This window comes from Marmota flaviventris, chromosome 17, assembly GCF_047511675.1.
Source record: "Marmota flaviventris isolate mMarFla1 chromosome 17, mMarFla1.hap1, whole genome shotgun sequence".
NCBI classification, from domain to species: Eukaryota; Metazoa; Chordata; class Mammalia; order Rodentia; family Sciuridae; genus Marmota; species Marmota flaviventris.
In genome coordinates, this window is record NC_092514.1 from 60,711,289 (window position 1) to 60,729,082 (window position 17,794).

Consider the following 17,794-nt stretch of genomic DNA (forward strand, 5'->3'; position numbering starts at 1 on the left):
ACATCCCCAGCCCTATTTTGTATTTTATTTAGAGACATGCTAAAAATGGCTGAAGAAATAGATTTTAAACCCTCATTGCTAACTGTGTCTTAAAAGTAGCATTTGATAACAGAGAAGTCCAGAGGTTATGCCTTGGAGTTGGCATGAGACTTGATTGCAAGGGAATTACCCTTCTCGAATTTGAGCCATTTGTCTGGGGAGATGGGAGAATGGGAGTGTGGCCTTGTGGCTACTGGCCTTTATTCCATCTCTCCTCTCCATGCATCTGTATATCCTCTAGGTTGCCCAAATACTCTTGCCAGTTCATTGAAATGTGTCTGATGGTGACAGCTGATCATGGGCCAGCTGTCTCTGGGGCCCACAACACCATCATCTGTGCCCGGGCTGGGAAGGACCTTGTCTCCAGCCTAACTTCGGGGCTGCTCACCATTGTAAGTATTGTCATTCTGGGAGGAGAACAGGAAGGACATTGGGCTTTGACATCTGGCTGCTAGACTGCAACAGGGTCCTAGAAGGAGCCACTGAGTGTAAAACCCTGGACTGGGGCTGTTCAGGCGTCCTGGATTGGTTTGTGAAGTTGAAGATAACTTAAAGCTGAGGGCAGGATGTGCTTGTTTCTACTATAGGGGGATCGGTTTGGGGGTGCTTTGGATGCAGCAGCCAAGATGTTCAGTAAGGCCTTTGACAGTGGCATTATCCCCATGGAGTTTGTGAACAAGATGAAGAAGGAAGGAAAACTGATTATGGGTATTGGCCATCGAGTGAAATCTGTAAGTTATCTATCTACTTAATAGGGGGTGGAACTATAGGATGGGAGGTGACAGGAGGTGATTGGTTTAGTGAAAACACCCATGCTCCTAAGTTGCAAAAGCTAAAAGCTATGGATATGTCGGCAGATGCCAAGTATAAGGCAGCTGATCTAGGGATGTGGCTTAGTAGTGAAGCACCCCTGGGTTCAATCCTCAGTACCAAAAAAAAAAAAGAGGTGGGGTGTGTGGGTTAAAGAAACCTGTCGGTGGCCTTATGCTTGATAATGCCTCTTGCCTCAGTGGCAAACAACTCCACACATCTCAGTGGCCTACAAGGGCAAAGGTTTATTTTTTGTTCACATTACATGTGCTCCAGGTTAGGAGCCGCTCTGTTCTCTGTACTGCAGAGCACCCCTTCTTGGGTCTCATTTCAGAAGGAAAGTGGTAATGGCAGATCAGTGGGAAGGCTCTAACACTTCCACTTGGAAGTTGCTCTGTTTTATTTTCCATCGTGTTTCGGATGGGTGCACCTAATATGGGGTAGGAAACTCATAAATATCAACACAAACATGGTGCCTATAATCCCAGCAGCTCAGGAGACTTACAAGTTCAGTTCAGACTAGTCTCAGCAACTTAGCAAGACCTGGTCTCAAAATAAAAAATAAAAAGAGCTAGGGAAGTAGCTCGGTGATAGAGTGCCTCTGGGATGAATCCTCATTACAAATAATTATTATTACTTCAAGGGAAGCTCAATTGGCAGAGACAAGTGGAGAAAAACAATAAATATTTAAAAGTTAATATTGTCTCATTCAGGGCTGAATGTCCCTGTAACATGTTACATGTACAAAAAAAGAGAAAGAAGACATAGTTGGCAGCTGCTTAGGGCCTTATAAGTAGGGGCAGCTTCTTAGTAAGTCCTTGGCCCTGTAACTCCAGAAACCTCATTTAGTTGGACAGTTCATTGATCTAGGTGAAGAGTGTGAATCACATTAAACAAGAGGGTCAGGTGTGTGACCCAGGACACCCCCGTCTAGGCATCTAATTGCTTGGTAGTCCTCAGTTTAGACATCCAGAGGTTGCTTGATGAGCAGGGACTATATTAGAACCTGCCAGGGGTGGTCGTTAGCTCTAAGGACCATTCCATCTAGGCCCTGCAGAACTTTGCTCAGGTTCTGAACAGGTCACGCCTTTCTAATCTACAGCTCAGGCCCTCTGTCTAAGATCATGCTATACCTGCTCTACAGCACTCAGGCCTTGGACTCCATCCTTTCTGAAGTCTGTGGGTTTGCTGAAGGAGGATGCCACTGGTATTGGGATTTGCTGTGTGCCTAAATCATTTCACTTCCCCACTGACAGATGTGGGTTTTTTTGTTTTGTTTTGTTTTGATTTTGGTACCAGGGACTGAACCCAGTGGCATTTGACCATTGAGCCACATCCATAGCCCCTTTTTATTTTTTATTTTGAGTTGTTGAGGCTAGTTTTCAACTTGCAGTCCTCCTGCCTCAGCCTCCTGAACTGCTGGGATTACAGGTGTGCGCCACCATGCCTGGCTAGGTGTGGGTCTTTTAAGAGATGGTTAACTCCATTCATCAAAGGTCTAGAGTTTTTCCTCAGATTGTGGGGATACTTTGCCACCTGACTTAAGAGTCAGGTGTACTTCCTGAGTGTAAAACCTTGTTAGCTTGACTAGACCCTAGTGGCTAGAACCTAGGTCTTCAGTTGGAGCACCTGCTTAACACTGCATGGCTAACTTTTTGAATGTCTCCAAGGCGTGTAATGTAGAAGAACCTACAAATGTTTATTTTGAGACATGAGTGGACTTCAAAAACCTTTAGCACCACAGCAGTGTCATAATCCCTGCTATGTGGAATAGTGCACATGGATGAGGTTCTAGAATCATTTCCAGAATAAGATGTGTGGCTCTGACCATTTGTGACCCAAGTATGAACATTTCCCTTAACAGCAGTGTTGGAGTGGGTTCCTCTATAACTTTGGGTCCATTTTTTAGATAAATAATCCTGACATGAGAGTGCAGATCCTCAAAGATTACGTCAAACAACACTTCCCTGCCACTCCGCTGCTCGATTACGCACTGGAAGTGGAGAAGATTACCACCTCAAAGGTAATAAAGGGAAAATTCGCTACTCGTGTTTCTGGGTGAGTTTCTTAGGGGAAATGGAAAGCAGTTTGATTGTATGTTCAAAATAAAATCTGGTTCCCTGGAAATTTTTATTTTTGTTGCATAACTAAATTGAACCAACAGAAGTGTGTACTAGCCATAGAGTCCTTTACTATACACTAGGAATTGAACTGACACAGTCTCCAGCACACGGGAGAGTTTGTGATTTTAAAACTCATAGTAATAGTAGTAACAGTGCAAAATTAAAAAAAAAATGAGAAATGATGTTAAATGCTTTGAATTTTTTGCCTTCCCAGAAACCAAATCTTATCCTGAATGTAGATGGTTTCATCGGAGTTGCATTTGTAGACATGCTTAGGAACTGTGGGTCCTTTACTCGGTGAGCACTGCAGCCATTTTCTTCTTCAGCTTTAATTTTTGTTCTTTCTTCCCAACCGTTGCCGACAGCTCAGTCCTTGTCCCCAATGCCAGTCTAATAACAAGGACATGGTTTTGAGAAAAAGGAAAAAGGCAGGTTATTTCTTTGCTAGCAAAGGAGAAACACAGGGGGCTCCTGTCCCAAAAGCTGTGATTCTGCCCATCAGCAGGAACAGGGGTTTTTTAAAAGAGGTGATTCAGAGAAAATGAGATTAGGGAGGAGAGATCAGGAAGAATGTGATGTGAGGGAGGAGAAGATTAGGGAAAAGAAGATCAGAGATCAGAGAAGATAAGATCAGGGAGGAGATCAGGGAGAAGCAGGTTGGGAAAAAGAAAAAAAAAATGTAAGTTTCAAAGCCACAAGGGATACAGTCAAAGCATCAGGTGAACCCCTGATACACAATTATGAATAATGTATGCTCACGATAGAGAATTTAGAAAGTATAAATATAAAGAGGTATAAAAAGAAAACAAATATTGTCTCTAACCCTACCACCCAGAGCACTTCTTTTTCATTTTGAAATTAAAGAGCTGCTTATCCCCAGGCAGTAGTAGTTACTGGGTGCCTGGAGGAGGACAGTCATGTGAGCCATTTTAAAACTACAAGTTGATTGTGTGTTGCAGGGAGGAAGCTGATGAATACATTGACATTGGAGCCCTCAATGGCATCTTTGTGCTGGGAAGAAGTATGGGCTTCATTGGTGAGTTTACTGTTGTTTTAGGCAATTTTTTCCCTTTAAGCCCCCATAGTTAAGCTGCACCACTTACCTGTGTAGTAAATATCTATAACAGAGATGTCACACTTTTCTTAATTGTCATTCTTAATCCTTTCTTTCTTTAATATTCCCCTTATTTTTACCCTTGTTCCTTTATTCTTGGGAAGGGCTCTGATTGCTAGCCTAGGAAAATGGCATTAAATAACAGTTCCCCTTTTGCCAAGTGGCTGGTTTTACCTGTGGGATCCAAATTTACTTCCCCATTTCTTTATGCCTTCCCTTTTTTTGTGTCAGGAAGACTTTTTTCCCCCTCCCTCATCCTCTGCCCCTCACCAGGCTTCCAGACTCTATGAACATAAAGATGTATTTTCTCCATTTCAGGACACTATCTCGATCAGAAGAGACTGAAGCAGGGGCTGTATCGCCATCCATGGGACGATATTTCATACGTTCTTCCAGAACACATGAGCATGTAACCAAGCCAGGAATCCTAGCACTGTAAAGTGAAGACAAGAACTCCTTGGGAAATAGCATGCAGACAGCTGGCAGTGGAGCCTGCTATAGGATGGGTCTGAATTGTAAGCCGCCACTGGTATGCAGGCACCAAAGACCAACAGCCATGGGTAATGCCTTTTCAGTCCACACAAAGAAGCTTAATATTTTTTTTTTATAAGCATAGAAATAAAAAAAACCAAGCCAATACTTGTGTCATTTTGCTCTGCTACCTGCTACCTGCTGTATTTATTATATGGAAGCATCAGAATAGTATTCTTCCTCCTTGTAGGATGTTATGATGTCACTTTCTTTTTTCTATCAGTTAAACATTTTTCCCTGCTTGGAGGAAGGGAATGAGACTTCAAGATATTATACATTTAAAGTATCTCCTGATGTCTTGTTTTTCTTCTTCCCTTTCCTCCTCCTCATAACATGAAGAACATTTGTATTAATTTGATTTTTAAGAATCTTTTTCTATGGGTTAAGGATTTATTTAGCACTCCGCAGAAATGTTCTGTATTACAGGTCAAGGTCTGCTTACATGGGGAGAGGGGTGTGTGTGGGACCATTGCACCCTTTGCCATTGTCAAAAATGTGTGGAGTAGTAATTTAAAATGTAAAGTTGTAACCTACATATGTTTAAAATGGAAATGCCAAGCAAAAAGCTGTGAATGTCTTGTGTCTTATGTCTTATGTTCTCTGTATTTATGCAGCTGACTTGTCTGTCTGTTACTGAAGTGTGGGTCCAAGGACTCGTCCCAGTTACTTTGCATCTATAATCCAGAGATGCTGGGTAGTTGCCATCTGTCTCTTCTCTTTATTATTATAGTTTCGTTTAAATAAACTATATAGTAACAATGAAAGCATGCTGCTGTCTCATGTCATCCATATTCTTTTATCTGTATTCCTTCGAATTGTACTAATTCAGTACTATTTGGTTTTAAATTTTTAGTTCACTTTTTTTTTTTTTTTTGCAGGGGGGGCGGTGGTGGCAATCAGGGATTGAATCCAAGGGCCCTCAACCACTTAGCCACATTCCCCAGCCCATTTTTATTTTATTTTGAGATAGGGTCTTCCTAAATTGCTGAGACTGGCTTTGAACTTGTGATCCTCCTGCCTCAGTCTCTTGAGCCCCTGGGATTGCAGGTATACACAACCACCCCGGATTTAGTCCACCCCTTGAAAAGAAAAATAGGAATAAAACCTGCTTTGCTGGGCAGTTGGTGTTTGAGGATAGCCCAAGCATCTCAGACCCTGTCTCTGTCCTTATTTCCCTTTTGATTCTGCTATAATCCTCCACAAAGACACCAGTGATTTGTGTGTGTGGTGTGGGCGGGTACTGGGGATTGAACTCAGGGGCACTCAACCACTGAGCCACATCCCCAGCCCTATCTTGTATTTTACTTCAAGTCAGGGTCTTACTGAGCTGCTTAACGCCTCACCATTGCTGAGACTGGCTTTGAACTCGCAATCCTCCTGCCTCAGCCATGTGCCACCGGGCCACCGTGCCTGGGGCACCAGTGATTTTTCAAAACACATCAAATGGAACCACTCCTTTGCTTCAAAACCCAAAATGGCTTTTATTCATCTTTTTAACCATTGCGAAACTGAACTGAAACATTTGACTCGAGCATTACCTCATTTAGTCCTCACTGTGACCTTTCAAACTAGGTAACATCCAGTTTTTAGAAAACAATAATTCTGTTCACCCTTATCAATTTAGCCAAGGGTCACTTTTTCTTTCTTTTCCCGCTTAAATTATTTTTCTCCAAATCCATTTTACTAATTTTTGGCAGTGTTGGGGATCAAACTCCCAAGCCCATGTAACGACCGAACGTTTAACTGGGTGATGGACCAAGGTAGCTTAAGTGTTTTGTGCATGGTGTGTATTGCGGACTTAACCTGGGGGTGCTTTACCACTGGGCTACATCTCAAGTCTTCCGAGACAGGGCGCCCTGAGATCCTCCTCCCTTAGCCTCCCGAGTCACTGGGGTTACAGGGGTGCGCTACCACGCCTGGCAAGGTGGCTTTAACTTCACAAAACGTGAAGCGCGAGCGCGGCTCTCAAGGAGGGGAAAAAGCCATCCACTCCCGAGGTCGGTGGGAGCCTGAGGCTGACGGGCGCGGTGCTGCGGCGCATGCGCGGCGCGACGGCGGGCGCAGGCTTGGCTCCGCCCTGCGCGCACTATTTAATCCCAGAATCCTTCTGTGTCGCACTAGAATGGCCGCACGGTTCTGAGACTGCGGATACTGGCGCCGCGGCGTCAAGATGGCGGCAGCAGTGGCGGCGGCGGCAGCAGCGGCGGCCGCAGCTGCATCCCTTCAGGTGCTGGAGATGGAGAGCATGGAGACGGCCGCCGCCGGCTCAGCGGGTCTGGCCGCCGAGGTCCGAGGCAGCGGCACGGTGGACTTCGGGCCCGGGCCCGGGATCTCTGCCATGGAAGCAAGCGGGGGCGATCCTGGCCCGGAGGCTGAGGACTTCGAGTGCAGCTCCCACTGCTCGGAGCTGTCCTGGCGGCAGAACGAGCAGCGGCGCCAAGGCCTTTTCTGCGACATCACTTTGTGCTTCGGTGGCGCCGGAGGCCGCGAGTTCCGGGCCCACCGCTCCGTGCTGGCTGCCGCCACCGAGTACTTCACACCCCTGCTCTCGGGCCAGTTTTCCGAGTCGCGCTCGGGCCGGGTGGAGATGCGCAAGTGGAGCTCGGAGCCGGGGCCCGAACCCGACACGGTGGAAGCCGTTATCGAATACATGTACACCGGCCGCATTCGCGTCAGCACCGGCAGTGTGCACGAGGTGCTGGAGTTGGCCGACAGGTAGGCGAGGGCGGCGGGGCCGCGGACCACAGTCACTGCACTGCTGCGGGGCAGCCAGTGCGTTGGGCACTGAGGATGCAGCCGGGATTCTGCCGAAGGCGCCCTGCCCCCAGGGAGCGTAGACTGCAGGGCGAGGGACAAAGGCGATGAACAGCAGTCAGTATGTGATGAATGCTGTGATGACATTTAAAAGTAGTGAAAGGCTCGTTGTTGAGGAAAGACCTTTCTGAGAGGTGACATTTAAACCGACCTCTAGATGACAAAAAAAAAAAAAACTGGTGCAAAGATGGAGGATGAACATCCTCAGGCATGATCCCGTTTGTCTTACGGAGGGAGGGACTTTAAAAAAGGAAAATCCTTTGAGGTGGGATCTAGTGGGTGAAGGGAAGAAAGGGTGTGTGACATGCGTTGGAATAAGGAGTTTAGATTTTACTGAGTGTAATGGGAAGCTGGGTAAGGAAATGATGTGATTTAAGTATTTTAAAAGATGAGTCTATTACTATGGAAAACGCTTTGTAGGGAGCGGGAATGTATGTTCCAGAGACTGTGAGGAGGCAGTATCTTTTTACATCCTCTATTTTAACAGATACCTAGTGAGCACCTATTATGGGTCAGGGCAGACTCTAGACTCTAAGGTACTTGGAATCCAGCCTTGAGCAAAACAAATGAAAGCCCCTTTCCTCTTTGAACTTACATTTGGAGACAGTAGGTAAAATATAATCTGTTGAATGATGATTATTGCTCTGAAAAAAATAGCGTGGTGGAAGGTACACACATAGAAAGCCCTGATGGAGAGGAACTGACTTTTAAACTGGGTGATAGAGAAAACCTTTTGCAAGGAAATAAAGGAGGTAAGGTAGAGAGTGTTTCGGGTATGAGACACAAGTGCAAAGCTGCCATTATGGGCTGTGTGGCTAGATAGAGGGAGCTAAAGCCTTGGGCTGGTAATTCTGATCCTCTAGGGCCTCTGGAAGCATAGGAGCTTTTACTTTGAATGAGATGACAAGAAGAATGGTGTAATTTGAAAAACTAGCAGAGACTAGTGTAAGTTGTTGGAATGGTGGTGAAAGCTTGGATTGAGAAGGGAAAGGAAAGGTGATGGGAAGGACTGACATCTCCTCTTCCCCCTCAGTGTTGGAGATCAAACCCAGGGCCTCCTGTATGCTAGACAAATGCTCTTCCACTAAGCCACACCTCTAGTGCCCCTCCCCTCACCAACATCTGTATTGTGAAGGTCAAGTTATTGTTAAGATGTGGAAGGTTGCAGAAGAGCAGGTTTGGGAGGAGGGTCAGTTTGAATTTATTCAAAGAGATATCTAGGTAGACGGTTGGGTTAGAAGAGCATCCTTGAGTTTTAGGCATCATGGTACACACCTATAATCCCAGAAACCTGGAGGCTTAACCAAGAGGATTGTGATTTCAAGGCCAGCCCCAGCAATTTAGCAATGCCCTCAGCAACTTAGTGAGACCCTGTCTTGAAATTAAAAATGAAAGGGCTGCTGATGTTGCTCAGTGGTTAAACACCCCTGGATTCAATCCCCTGTACCAAAAGAAGAAGAAGAAAAGCATTGAGTTGTTAAGTCAGGTTATGGGGGAAAAAAATCATGAGGAAAAACAATGCAAGGAAAGCCTTATCAAGCAGGAACATCTCATTAAACATAAATCTTTATATTTAAGAAGAAAGTATTGGAAGCTAGACATAAAGATTGAGGGAAAAATAGCATATAAATGGTAATTAAAGCCATGCAATGACTGAAATTACTTAGAACAGTGTAGGTAAAAAAAGGGAAGCGGGGAAGGGGCAAGCAAAACAACCCTGGAATTCTCCAAAATGATAAAGAAGCTAGCAGAGGAGACTAGTCCCATAGAGGTGTAGAAAGGAAGAATGTCAAGGAAGGAGTAGCCTCTAAGTGATCACTGGAGGTTGTGATGGCATTGACAAGAGCCTGCAAAGACTTGCTATAAAGAGGGTAGGGCTGGCCAGGCATGGTGGTGCACACTATAATCTTAGCTACTCCGGGGCTGAGGCAGGAACGTCACACATTTGAGGCCAACCTCAGCAGCTTAGCAAGACTGTGTCTCAAAATTTTAAAAACTGGTGGGGAGAGGAAATATTGATGTTACAGGAGTTGGGGGAATGATAAAGTATGAGGCTGGATTAATTAGAAGGCAGGGCAGGATGGGCATATCCCTGAGAGAGGGAGTTCCTTAAATGAAAATGTGAAGAGAAGGGTCATTGCGCTCAATGAAGCTTTGTTTGTTTTTGTCCTGTGACCTTGTGTTTTTCAGACTTGCCCCTCTTGGTGGGAAAGTAAGGGTAAGGAGAGAAGACTCCAAGCAGTTTACTTTTAAAACTATCAGGAAGGGAGGATGAGCATCTGCCTTGTGTCTGACACTATTCTAAATGCTTTGCAAACATCTCATTTTATCTTCCCATCAACTCTGAGCCTCCATCCAAATATATTCTGTTGGTGGTCTTGCTTACCTAGCGGGAAACTTGTAAGGATCAAAAATAATGCCCCCAGCATAATTCCTGTCACATGACAGATGCCAAGTGTGTGAAGTGTTGTTTTCAGAGAGCAGTGCTTCCAAACATCTGTCTAAGGGAACATACCTCAGAGTTACCTGTAGCACCTGACAAACATAGAGAGCTTAAAGGCAGCCTAGGAATGAAGTGACCCTGGCACCCAGTCTGTGTGAGAGCCATTAGAGCCCTTCCCACTCCCCCTTGTCTTTGTTTTATATCTAATATGTATGTTTTCATAAGAGGGTGAAGGCAGCCTTTCTCATTTATCTTTTTATCATCATACTTAGGGTAGTTATTAAGCACAATAACCTTAATAACAAACCTTTATTGAATTAAGATGGGCCTAGTTTGGTGAAGTTATCTTGATATTTTTTGAGGTTCTTCTCAGCTCTAGAATTTACTCTTCTTAAAGCAGTTGTCTCAAATTGGCCACCCTTGGGCTGAATGCTGCCAGATTTATGATTTTGGCTAAAACTTTGTGTGTGTGTCTTCTGTAGTGTTTTTTTTTTTTTTTTTTTTTTTTTGTGGTGCTGGGGATTGAACCCAGGGCCTTGTGCGTGTGAGGGAAGCACTCTACCAGGAAATATTGATGTTACAGGAGTTGGGGGAATGAGCTATATCCCCAGCCCTCTTCTGTGTTTTAAATGAATTGACTTTAAGTGGGCAGGCAACATCCTATCAGCTACATGCCAAACTACTTTCTTCTGTTTTTTAATCTACACGTCCTATACATGTGTTTTTTGTTCTTGTGCTTCTAATTTGTTTCCTGATTTTAGATGGTAGAACTTGCCTTCTTGTCCCTGCTTTAATGAGAATCTAGTTCAGAACAAAGCCCCCCAGTCACCTCATCCTCTCTGATAATCTAAGGAGAATCCTCTGGTGAAGAGGACAATAAGACCTCTGACATAAAGCCTAGACTATTCTTCCTTTTGATATCTGACCAGAGTCTCCAGGAAGTCACAGTTCCTGCCTTGCTCTTACTTTAGACTATATATGATAAAGCCTTTCACCAAGACCTTGCCTTATGTAAGATGACTGGGTATGGTGGCACATGCCTGTAATTCAGTTACTTGGGAGGCTGGGTGCGGTGGCACATGCCTGTAATCCCAACAAAGCAGCTTGGGAGGCTGGGACAGGAGGATCAATTGCGAGTTCACAGCCAGCCTCAGCAGAAGTGAGGTGCTAAGCAACTCAGTGAGACCTCTCTAAATAAAAATATAAAATAGGGCTGAGAATGTGGTTCAGTGGTCAAGTGCCCCTGAGTTCAATTCCTGGTACCCACCCCCCAAAGAAAATAAATAAAAAGAGCTGAGCATGTAGCTCCCACACCCTTCTCCAATGGATCCCCAATACTGCAAAAAGCAAAAGAGAAGGCCAATGGCTAGGCATAGTGGTGCATGCCTGTAATCCCAGCTACTTGGGAGTCTGAGGCAGAAGAATTGAAAGTTCAAAGCCAGGTATAGTGGCACACGCCTGCAGTCCCAGTGGCTTGAGAGGATGAGGCAGGAGGATCTTCAGTTTAGCCAGCCTCAGCAAAAGCAAGGCGCTAAGCAACTCAGTGAAACCCTGTATCTACATAAAATACAAAATAGGGCTGGGGATGTGGGTTAGTGGCTGAGTGCCTTTTAGTTCAATCCTCAGTAAATCCTCCCCCCCCCCCGCCCCCGAGAAGAAAGAAAGTTAAAGGCCAGGTGAGCCACTTAGGGAGACCCTGTCTCAAAATAAATTTTAAAAGGGGCTGAGGATGTTGCTCAGTGGTAGAATCCACTTAGGCTCAATCTCCAGTACCACAAAAGATAAAGAAAAAAAAAAGGAAGAGACCAGTGACTAGCAAGGAATTAGGAAAGAATGGCAGAGACAAGTTTGGTTTGGAATTTGCCTTTGCTGATGATAAATTAAAATGAAAATAAAGTACAAGACTATTTATTGTACTTTGTTTAATTATATGTTCCAGAAAAATCTTACAAAATTGAAAACGTATTTTATACCTGAGTATATTTTTGATGTATGATATATAATTATGTATAAACTAATATAAATACTTTTAAATGTATTTTTACATAAAGGTGAATTTTACTTATACTTCTAAGTATACTCTTTTCTAGCCTGTGCTTTCTGATTTAGGGAATTTTTTCTTTTTAGATGTGCATCATGTGAGATTAATATTATTTTATTTGTTTCATTTATGTGCTTTCAAAATGCAACCACAGAAGATATGCACATTTGAAAATTAATCTTTTACTTTTTTCTTAATTCTAGATTCTTATTAATTCGCTTAAAAGAATTTTGTGGAGAATTTCTCAAGAAAAAACTTCATCTCTCAAATTGTGTGGCCATTCATAGTTTAGCGCACATGTATACCCTGAGTCAACTTGCTCTAAAAGCTGCTGATATGATACGGAGAAATTTCTACAAAGTCATTCAGGATGAAGAATTTTATACCTTACCTTTCCATCTCATTCGAGATTGGCTTTCAGACTTGGAAATTACGGTTGATTCTGAAGAGGTTCTCTTTGAAACAGTTTTGAAGTGGGTTCAGAGAAATGCTGAAGAGAGAGAGAGATACTTTGAAGAACTTTTTAAATTGCTCAGGTTGTCCCAGATGAAACCTACCTATCTTACTCGACATGTCAAACCAGAGAGGCTGGTGGCCAATAATGAAGTTTGTGTCAAGCTGGTGGCAGATGCAGTGGAGAGGCATGCTCTGAGAGCTGAGAACATACAATCTGGCACATTCCAGCATCCTACTTCTCATGTCTCATTATTACCTCGCTATGGGCAAAATATGGATGTGATCATGGTTATTGGAGGTGTGTCAGAAGGAGGTGATTATTTAAGTGAATGTGTGGGATATTTTGTTGATGAGGACAGATGGGTGAACCTGCCCCATATTCATAATCACCTTGATGGACATGCTGTGGCAGTAACAGAATCCTATGTGTATGTTGCGGGATCAATGGAACCAGGGTTTGCTAAAACTGTGGAAAGGTACAACCCAAATTTGAATACATGGGAGCATGTTTGTAGTCTGATGACAAGGAAGCATTCTTTTGGGCTAACAGAAGTTAAGGGGAAGCTGTATAGCATTGGTGGACATGGCAACTTTAGTCCTGGCTTTAAAGATGTGACTGTTTATAATCCTGAGCTTGATAAATGGCACAACTTGGAATCAGCACCAAAGATTCTTCGAGATGTCAAAGCGCTCGCCATCGAAGACCGATTTGTGTACATTGCTGCCCGCACTCCTGTGGACCGAGACACTGAGGATGGGTTGAAGGCTGTAATTACATGCTATGATACAGAGACTCGACAGTGGCAGGATGTGGAATCTTTGCCACTTATTGACAATTACTGCTTTTTCCAGATGTCTGTGGTCAATTCAAACTTTTATCAGACGGCATCATGCTGTCCCAAGAGTTATTCTTTAGAAAATGAAGAGGCAGTAAGAAAAATTGCCAGCCAAGTGTCTGATGAGATCCTTGAAAGCTTGCCTCCAGAAGTCCTAAGCATTGAAGGAGCAGCCATTTGTTATTACAAAGACGATGTCTTCATTATTGGAGGCTGGAAAAACAGTGATGATATTGACAAACAGTACCGGAAAGAAGCCTACCGATACTGTGCAGAGAGAAAAAGGTGGATGCTCCTTCCTCCCATGCCACAGCCTCGTTGTAGAGCCACTGCTTGTCACGTCAGGATCCCATACCGGTACTTGCATGGCACACAGAGATATCCTATGCCTCAAAATCTAATGTGGCAGAAGGACCGCATCAGACAGATGCAAGAAATACATCGGCATGCCCTGAACATGCGGCGGGTGCCAAGCTCCCAGATTGAATGCTAAATTCTCTAACACATGCAGCTTATAAACTGTTCTCCATGTTTAAACATGAAGCTGAAGATACCCAGACTGTTACTTGAAAACGTATGTCGATAACTTATTTTCTACCTGGAATGATTATAACTCCATGTAAAGGAAGTATAGTTAAAAACTGAAGAATGGGAAACTGAATTCAATACATGGTAATTTTTGTTAGTTTGTGATCTTTATCTGTCTTTAGTTTGTGTGTGTGTGTGTACAAGCTAAATAAGATCTTATTAAAGACAAGTGGAAAAAGCAGGTCTAATTATTTGGCTGTTTTTCTGCCAACAAGTTATAACTCCTTTGTCTTAAGGGATTTATGTTTTGAAAATGCTTTAAGTACCAATTTTGTTTGCACATTTCCTTTGATATTCCTTTTCGTTTTTTATAGAATGGTTGGTTTCAACAAGATCAGAATTTATGCATTAAGCCCTGGTCTGCAGGAGGCATGTGCAATAGTGAGACTGAAATTTAAAGGAAAAAGCACAATATTTTAGCAAGATGATTTCAGAATGTTTGCATTGATATTTTTTGTATGTGTTTATCTAGAAGTGCTGTTTTGTTCATTTCTAGGTGATTGGCTCATGGTTGTTTTTGTTTTGTTTTTACTTCTTTAGCAGCTATTTATAGACTTCAAGCCTTCACCCTGAGATATGGTAGTTGGCAAAAAATTGAATCCAGAGGAAGTTACATATGTGAATTTGTTTAAGAAGAAAACTTTTTTTTTTTTTTTTAAGAAGATGAAGAAGAAAAGTATTGTAAGTGTAGACTGAGAAATCAAAAGAATTTAAAACTTTTTTTCAGGAGTTGCAGGATTATTTGAGGATATGTTAATGAGTTTAATGCTTATGACAATCGATACTCAATGCCTTCAGTTTAAAGTTTTGCTCTAATGCATGTTATTTAGAATCTTCATTTCTTTCTAAAAGAAACTTTTCAAAATGGAAAGAAAGTAACAATTTGGAGAAATGTTGCTAAAGAGAAGCCTTATTATTTCTGGCCCTGATTGTTGTAATATTTTATGCAGTTGTCCTAGACTTGTATTGGAACTTTGCCTGAGCCTAGAATACCAAATTTGGGTGCATTAATCACTGCAACTTTCCTTTAATTTTGTGCATTATTCTGATTCTCTGACACTCCTGAGCTTTATAAATGAGTTAGCATTCGGGCTGATTCTTTCAGCACTCAGTTAACATAAAGGACTCCTATTTGGTGGTTTGCAGTGTGGATCCTGTATTTTCAGAAATGTCTTTACCTTTTTTAAAAATTCTGGAATACCATTTTAGAAGTCAAAGTCCAAGTGCAATGATTTTTTTTCCTCCAGCCTTATAGTTAACCACCTATAGGTTGTTAGTGATCAAACTATCAAACCATCAAGAGAAAGGCACAACCAGAAACTTTGGCTCTCAAAGAACTTTCCTGAATTTTCTAAATTGTATTCCCACCTAGGATAAGTATTTTTAATAGATTGGAAATCGGTTTTTAAACCATTTAATTTAAACTGGAGTAAGGATGGGAAACTGCAAGTCTGTTTCTTCCTAAGAATATATTATTATCCTACCACACTACTACATTTCTCTCAATTTCCATTTCTTCGTAGTTATTTTTTAGAAAGCCATTTGGGTTCTGAGAAGCACTAATTCTTGGTTGGGAGAGGTCTATGCAAGTAAGACAGAATCATCAAAGCTCAATGATTTATCTCTGATGGGCTCTGCTAGCAAATTTACTTTTCATGGTTATGTTGAAATAACTTAGTATCTCACTAGGATGCCAGTTTTTCTCCAAAAGAGTGTGAAATATTGTTTTTGTTTTTTTTTTATTTTGAGACAGGGTCTTGCTAAGTTGCTGAGGCTGGCTTAGAACTTGCTCCTGCCTCAGCCTCCCAAGCTGGGATTATAGGTGTAGGCTGCCCACACCCAACCTATTTTTGTTTTTTGATCTCATTTCCAAGTTGTTTACAGGGTCATTTTTTTTTTCAATGATATGATAGAATGATAACTAGTAAGATTTAGGTATAATCTGGTTTTAATAACTTGATCAAAACTGTTATTTTTTAACTCAGCAGGCAGCCTAGGCCTTGACTGAAAGAAGGGGTAAGTCCTTCATTGCATGATGATGTGTGCAGGTTTCCCTGACTACTGAATTTCTAATTTTTATATTTGAATTCACACTGACTTCACATAGTAACTTGTGTTTCTAAAATATCCTAACTCACTTGTTGATAAGGAAACAAACCAGATTTGCTTAAATCTGTTCAAGGCTGACATTCTGAAATTCTAAACTGGAAATAAGACTATTTGGAATGGTTCTAATATTATGATCAGGCCTCAAGTGGCTGTTTGGGAAAGAAGTTTTCCTTTTGATGAAACTTCAAAATGGTGTTTGGTAATTTAAGCAGTTTTTAAAAACACAGCTTAATAAAAAAAACAACAGCTCAATGAGTACTCATGCAAACCTTTGTTATTGCTTTTGTTTTTCTTTGATGAAAGGGAGAAAGAGGAATTGATAATACCAAAAAAAAAAGTAATAACTATACATAACTTTTGGTGAGGCTGCTTTCATCTTAGAATGGGGTATCCTTGAACTATAACCGTAACATGGTTTTTAAAAAAATCAGTACTATAAATTGAGAATGTCAGTCATGAGCTTAGTGTTTAATACATCTCACTTGGAGTTATTTGCATGATTAGTCTTGTGTATCTTGATAGTCAGCTTTGCTTTTGCTGTGCCAATTCAAAAATAACGTTTTTTCTAAGAGCTCTTAGAATTAATTGACATCAGATTTGTTTTGATCACCTGGTTTTGTATAGTATTTCTGGGACCAAGACATTTATATTAAAGCAACAACACTTGACCATTTTAAGGTAGAGCATAAGAAACAGTTATCTATAGAAGATTTGTGTGCTTTTGTGTTTTAACCCTTTCAGGCTGCTGGCTAGGCAGTTTCTAGAGCACTCTCTTTCCTCACTTATCTCATGACTGGTGTAGCATGTGATATGTTTAAAATATTTCATTTTGTGCTTCATGATTGTCATATCAACACTATATTCTAGACAGGTGAGCTGAATTATACATTTATTTACTCGGTCTGATTCAAGCAAAACTAAAGGAATTTTTTTGGTACTTTCCTCAAACTGAGCTTAAATAAAAAGAATATATCAGCCACATTTCATGTCTTTGAAAATAAACAGTATCGTGAAACAAACACGCTGCCTCCACTAGAAAAATAGGGTGCTTTAACTGTCGAATATTTGAGAAACTCCTCAGTCTCTCCTCCACCGTCAACCATTTTGACACAGCTTGTCACTCCAGTTTGTGACTTTCTTAAGAAGAGTCCATATTGTTGTTTGATGCTCACATTATAACATAGGTTCTGGTCACTGGACCAAAACCAAAACAGCTTATAGTTGAGTGCTACAATACAGTAACATAATAGTCATTTTGCTTTAAGGAATTTAATTAATCAAATTATTGCTCTTTATCCATGGCTCCTGTAGGGCTTTCCTCTTACTCTGTGACCATTCCTACAAATATTTTACACTTACACTAAAGCACATAAGCTAAAGCACTTGTTAGCTTATTCCTCCTACTTCATGCACTCGTGAAAAGCAGTGCTTGCTAGGTGTTTGAAGATATTACAATCCATGTGCTAGGGCTCATTGAATTATTTGTAAAATTGATATTTAGTTGTTAACAACTTTTTGGGCTAGCAGTATCCAGGCCCCTCTGCAAGGTATAATCTTGACTGTCTCCCTTCAAGTCAGAGGAGATGTAGTATTTAGAAGATTTGAGACATTACGTTTTAAAATAACTTGTCTTATGTTACTGAAGCTATCTTGCTCTGTGTTAAAGCTACTAATTGTCTCAATGTTAAGTTTTCAATAAACATATTTCTTTAGAGCTGGTTTGCACTGTGTGTTTTTTTTTAGTTGTGTACTGGTGAAGTTAATTACATTCTTCCCCTACTCCCTCATTTATCCAACCCTTGCTTCCCTTAAGTTGAACATTTTCCAGTACTCTTACAAGTTTAAAGACTGCATTTATTTAAAAAAAGAATTAATTCTTTTTTGCTTAGA

At 41.7% G+C, this 17,794-nt stretch overlaps 2 protein-coding genes across 6 annotated transcripts in view; both read left to right on the forward strand.

Moving 5' to 3' along the window:
- The window catches only part of Acly (ATP citrate lyase), a 39,272-nt gene extending 33,891 nt beyond the window's left edge, over positions 1-5,381 (forward strand). For both annotated transcript variants that reach the window (XM_027947071.2, XM_027947073.2), the window contains 6 exons: positions 281-431; positions 627-770; positions 2,759-2,872; positions 3,187-3,269; positions 3,932-4,008; positions 4,405-5,381. In XM_027947071.2, the coding sequence (XP_027802872.1) occupies positions 281-431; positions 627-770; positions 2,759-2,872; positions 3,187-3,269; positions 3,932-4,008; positions 4,405-4,499 (664 nt within the window). In that variant the 3' untranslated portion in view covers positions 4,500-5,381. The remainder of the gene's footprint in view (positions 1-280; positions 432-626; positions 771-2,758; positions 2,873-3,186; positions 3,270-3,931; positions 4,009-4,404) is intronic.
- Positions 5,382-6,752: 1,371 nt separating this feature from the next.
- Positions 6,753-17,618, forward strand: Klhl11 (kelch like family member 11). Of its 4 annotated transcripts, none has more exons than XR_011704886.1 (3): positions 6,753-7,332; positions 12,119-14,476; positions 15,781-17,618. XR_011704886.1 is itself a non-coding variant. In XM_027947277.2 (2 exons), the coding sequence occupies exons 1-2, from the start codon at positions 6,788-6,790 to the stop codon at positions 13,698-13,700; spliced, it is 2,127 nt and encodes a 708-aa protein (XP_027803078.1). In that variant the 5' UTR covers positions 6,753-6,787; the 3' UTR covers positions 13,701-17,618. The 4 variants fall into 4 exon arrangements, 1 of the variants encoding a protein (XP_027803078.1); XR_011704885.1 differs by having other exon boundaries at positions 12,119-13,879; positions 14,336-17,618; XR_011704887.1 differs by having other exon boundaries at positions 12,119-13,879.
- Positions 17,619-17,794: the final 176 nt, after the last annotated feature.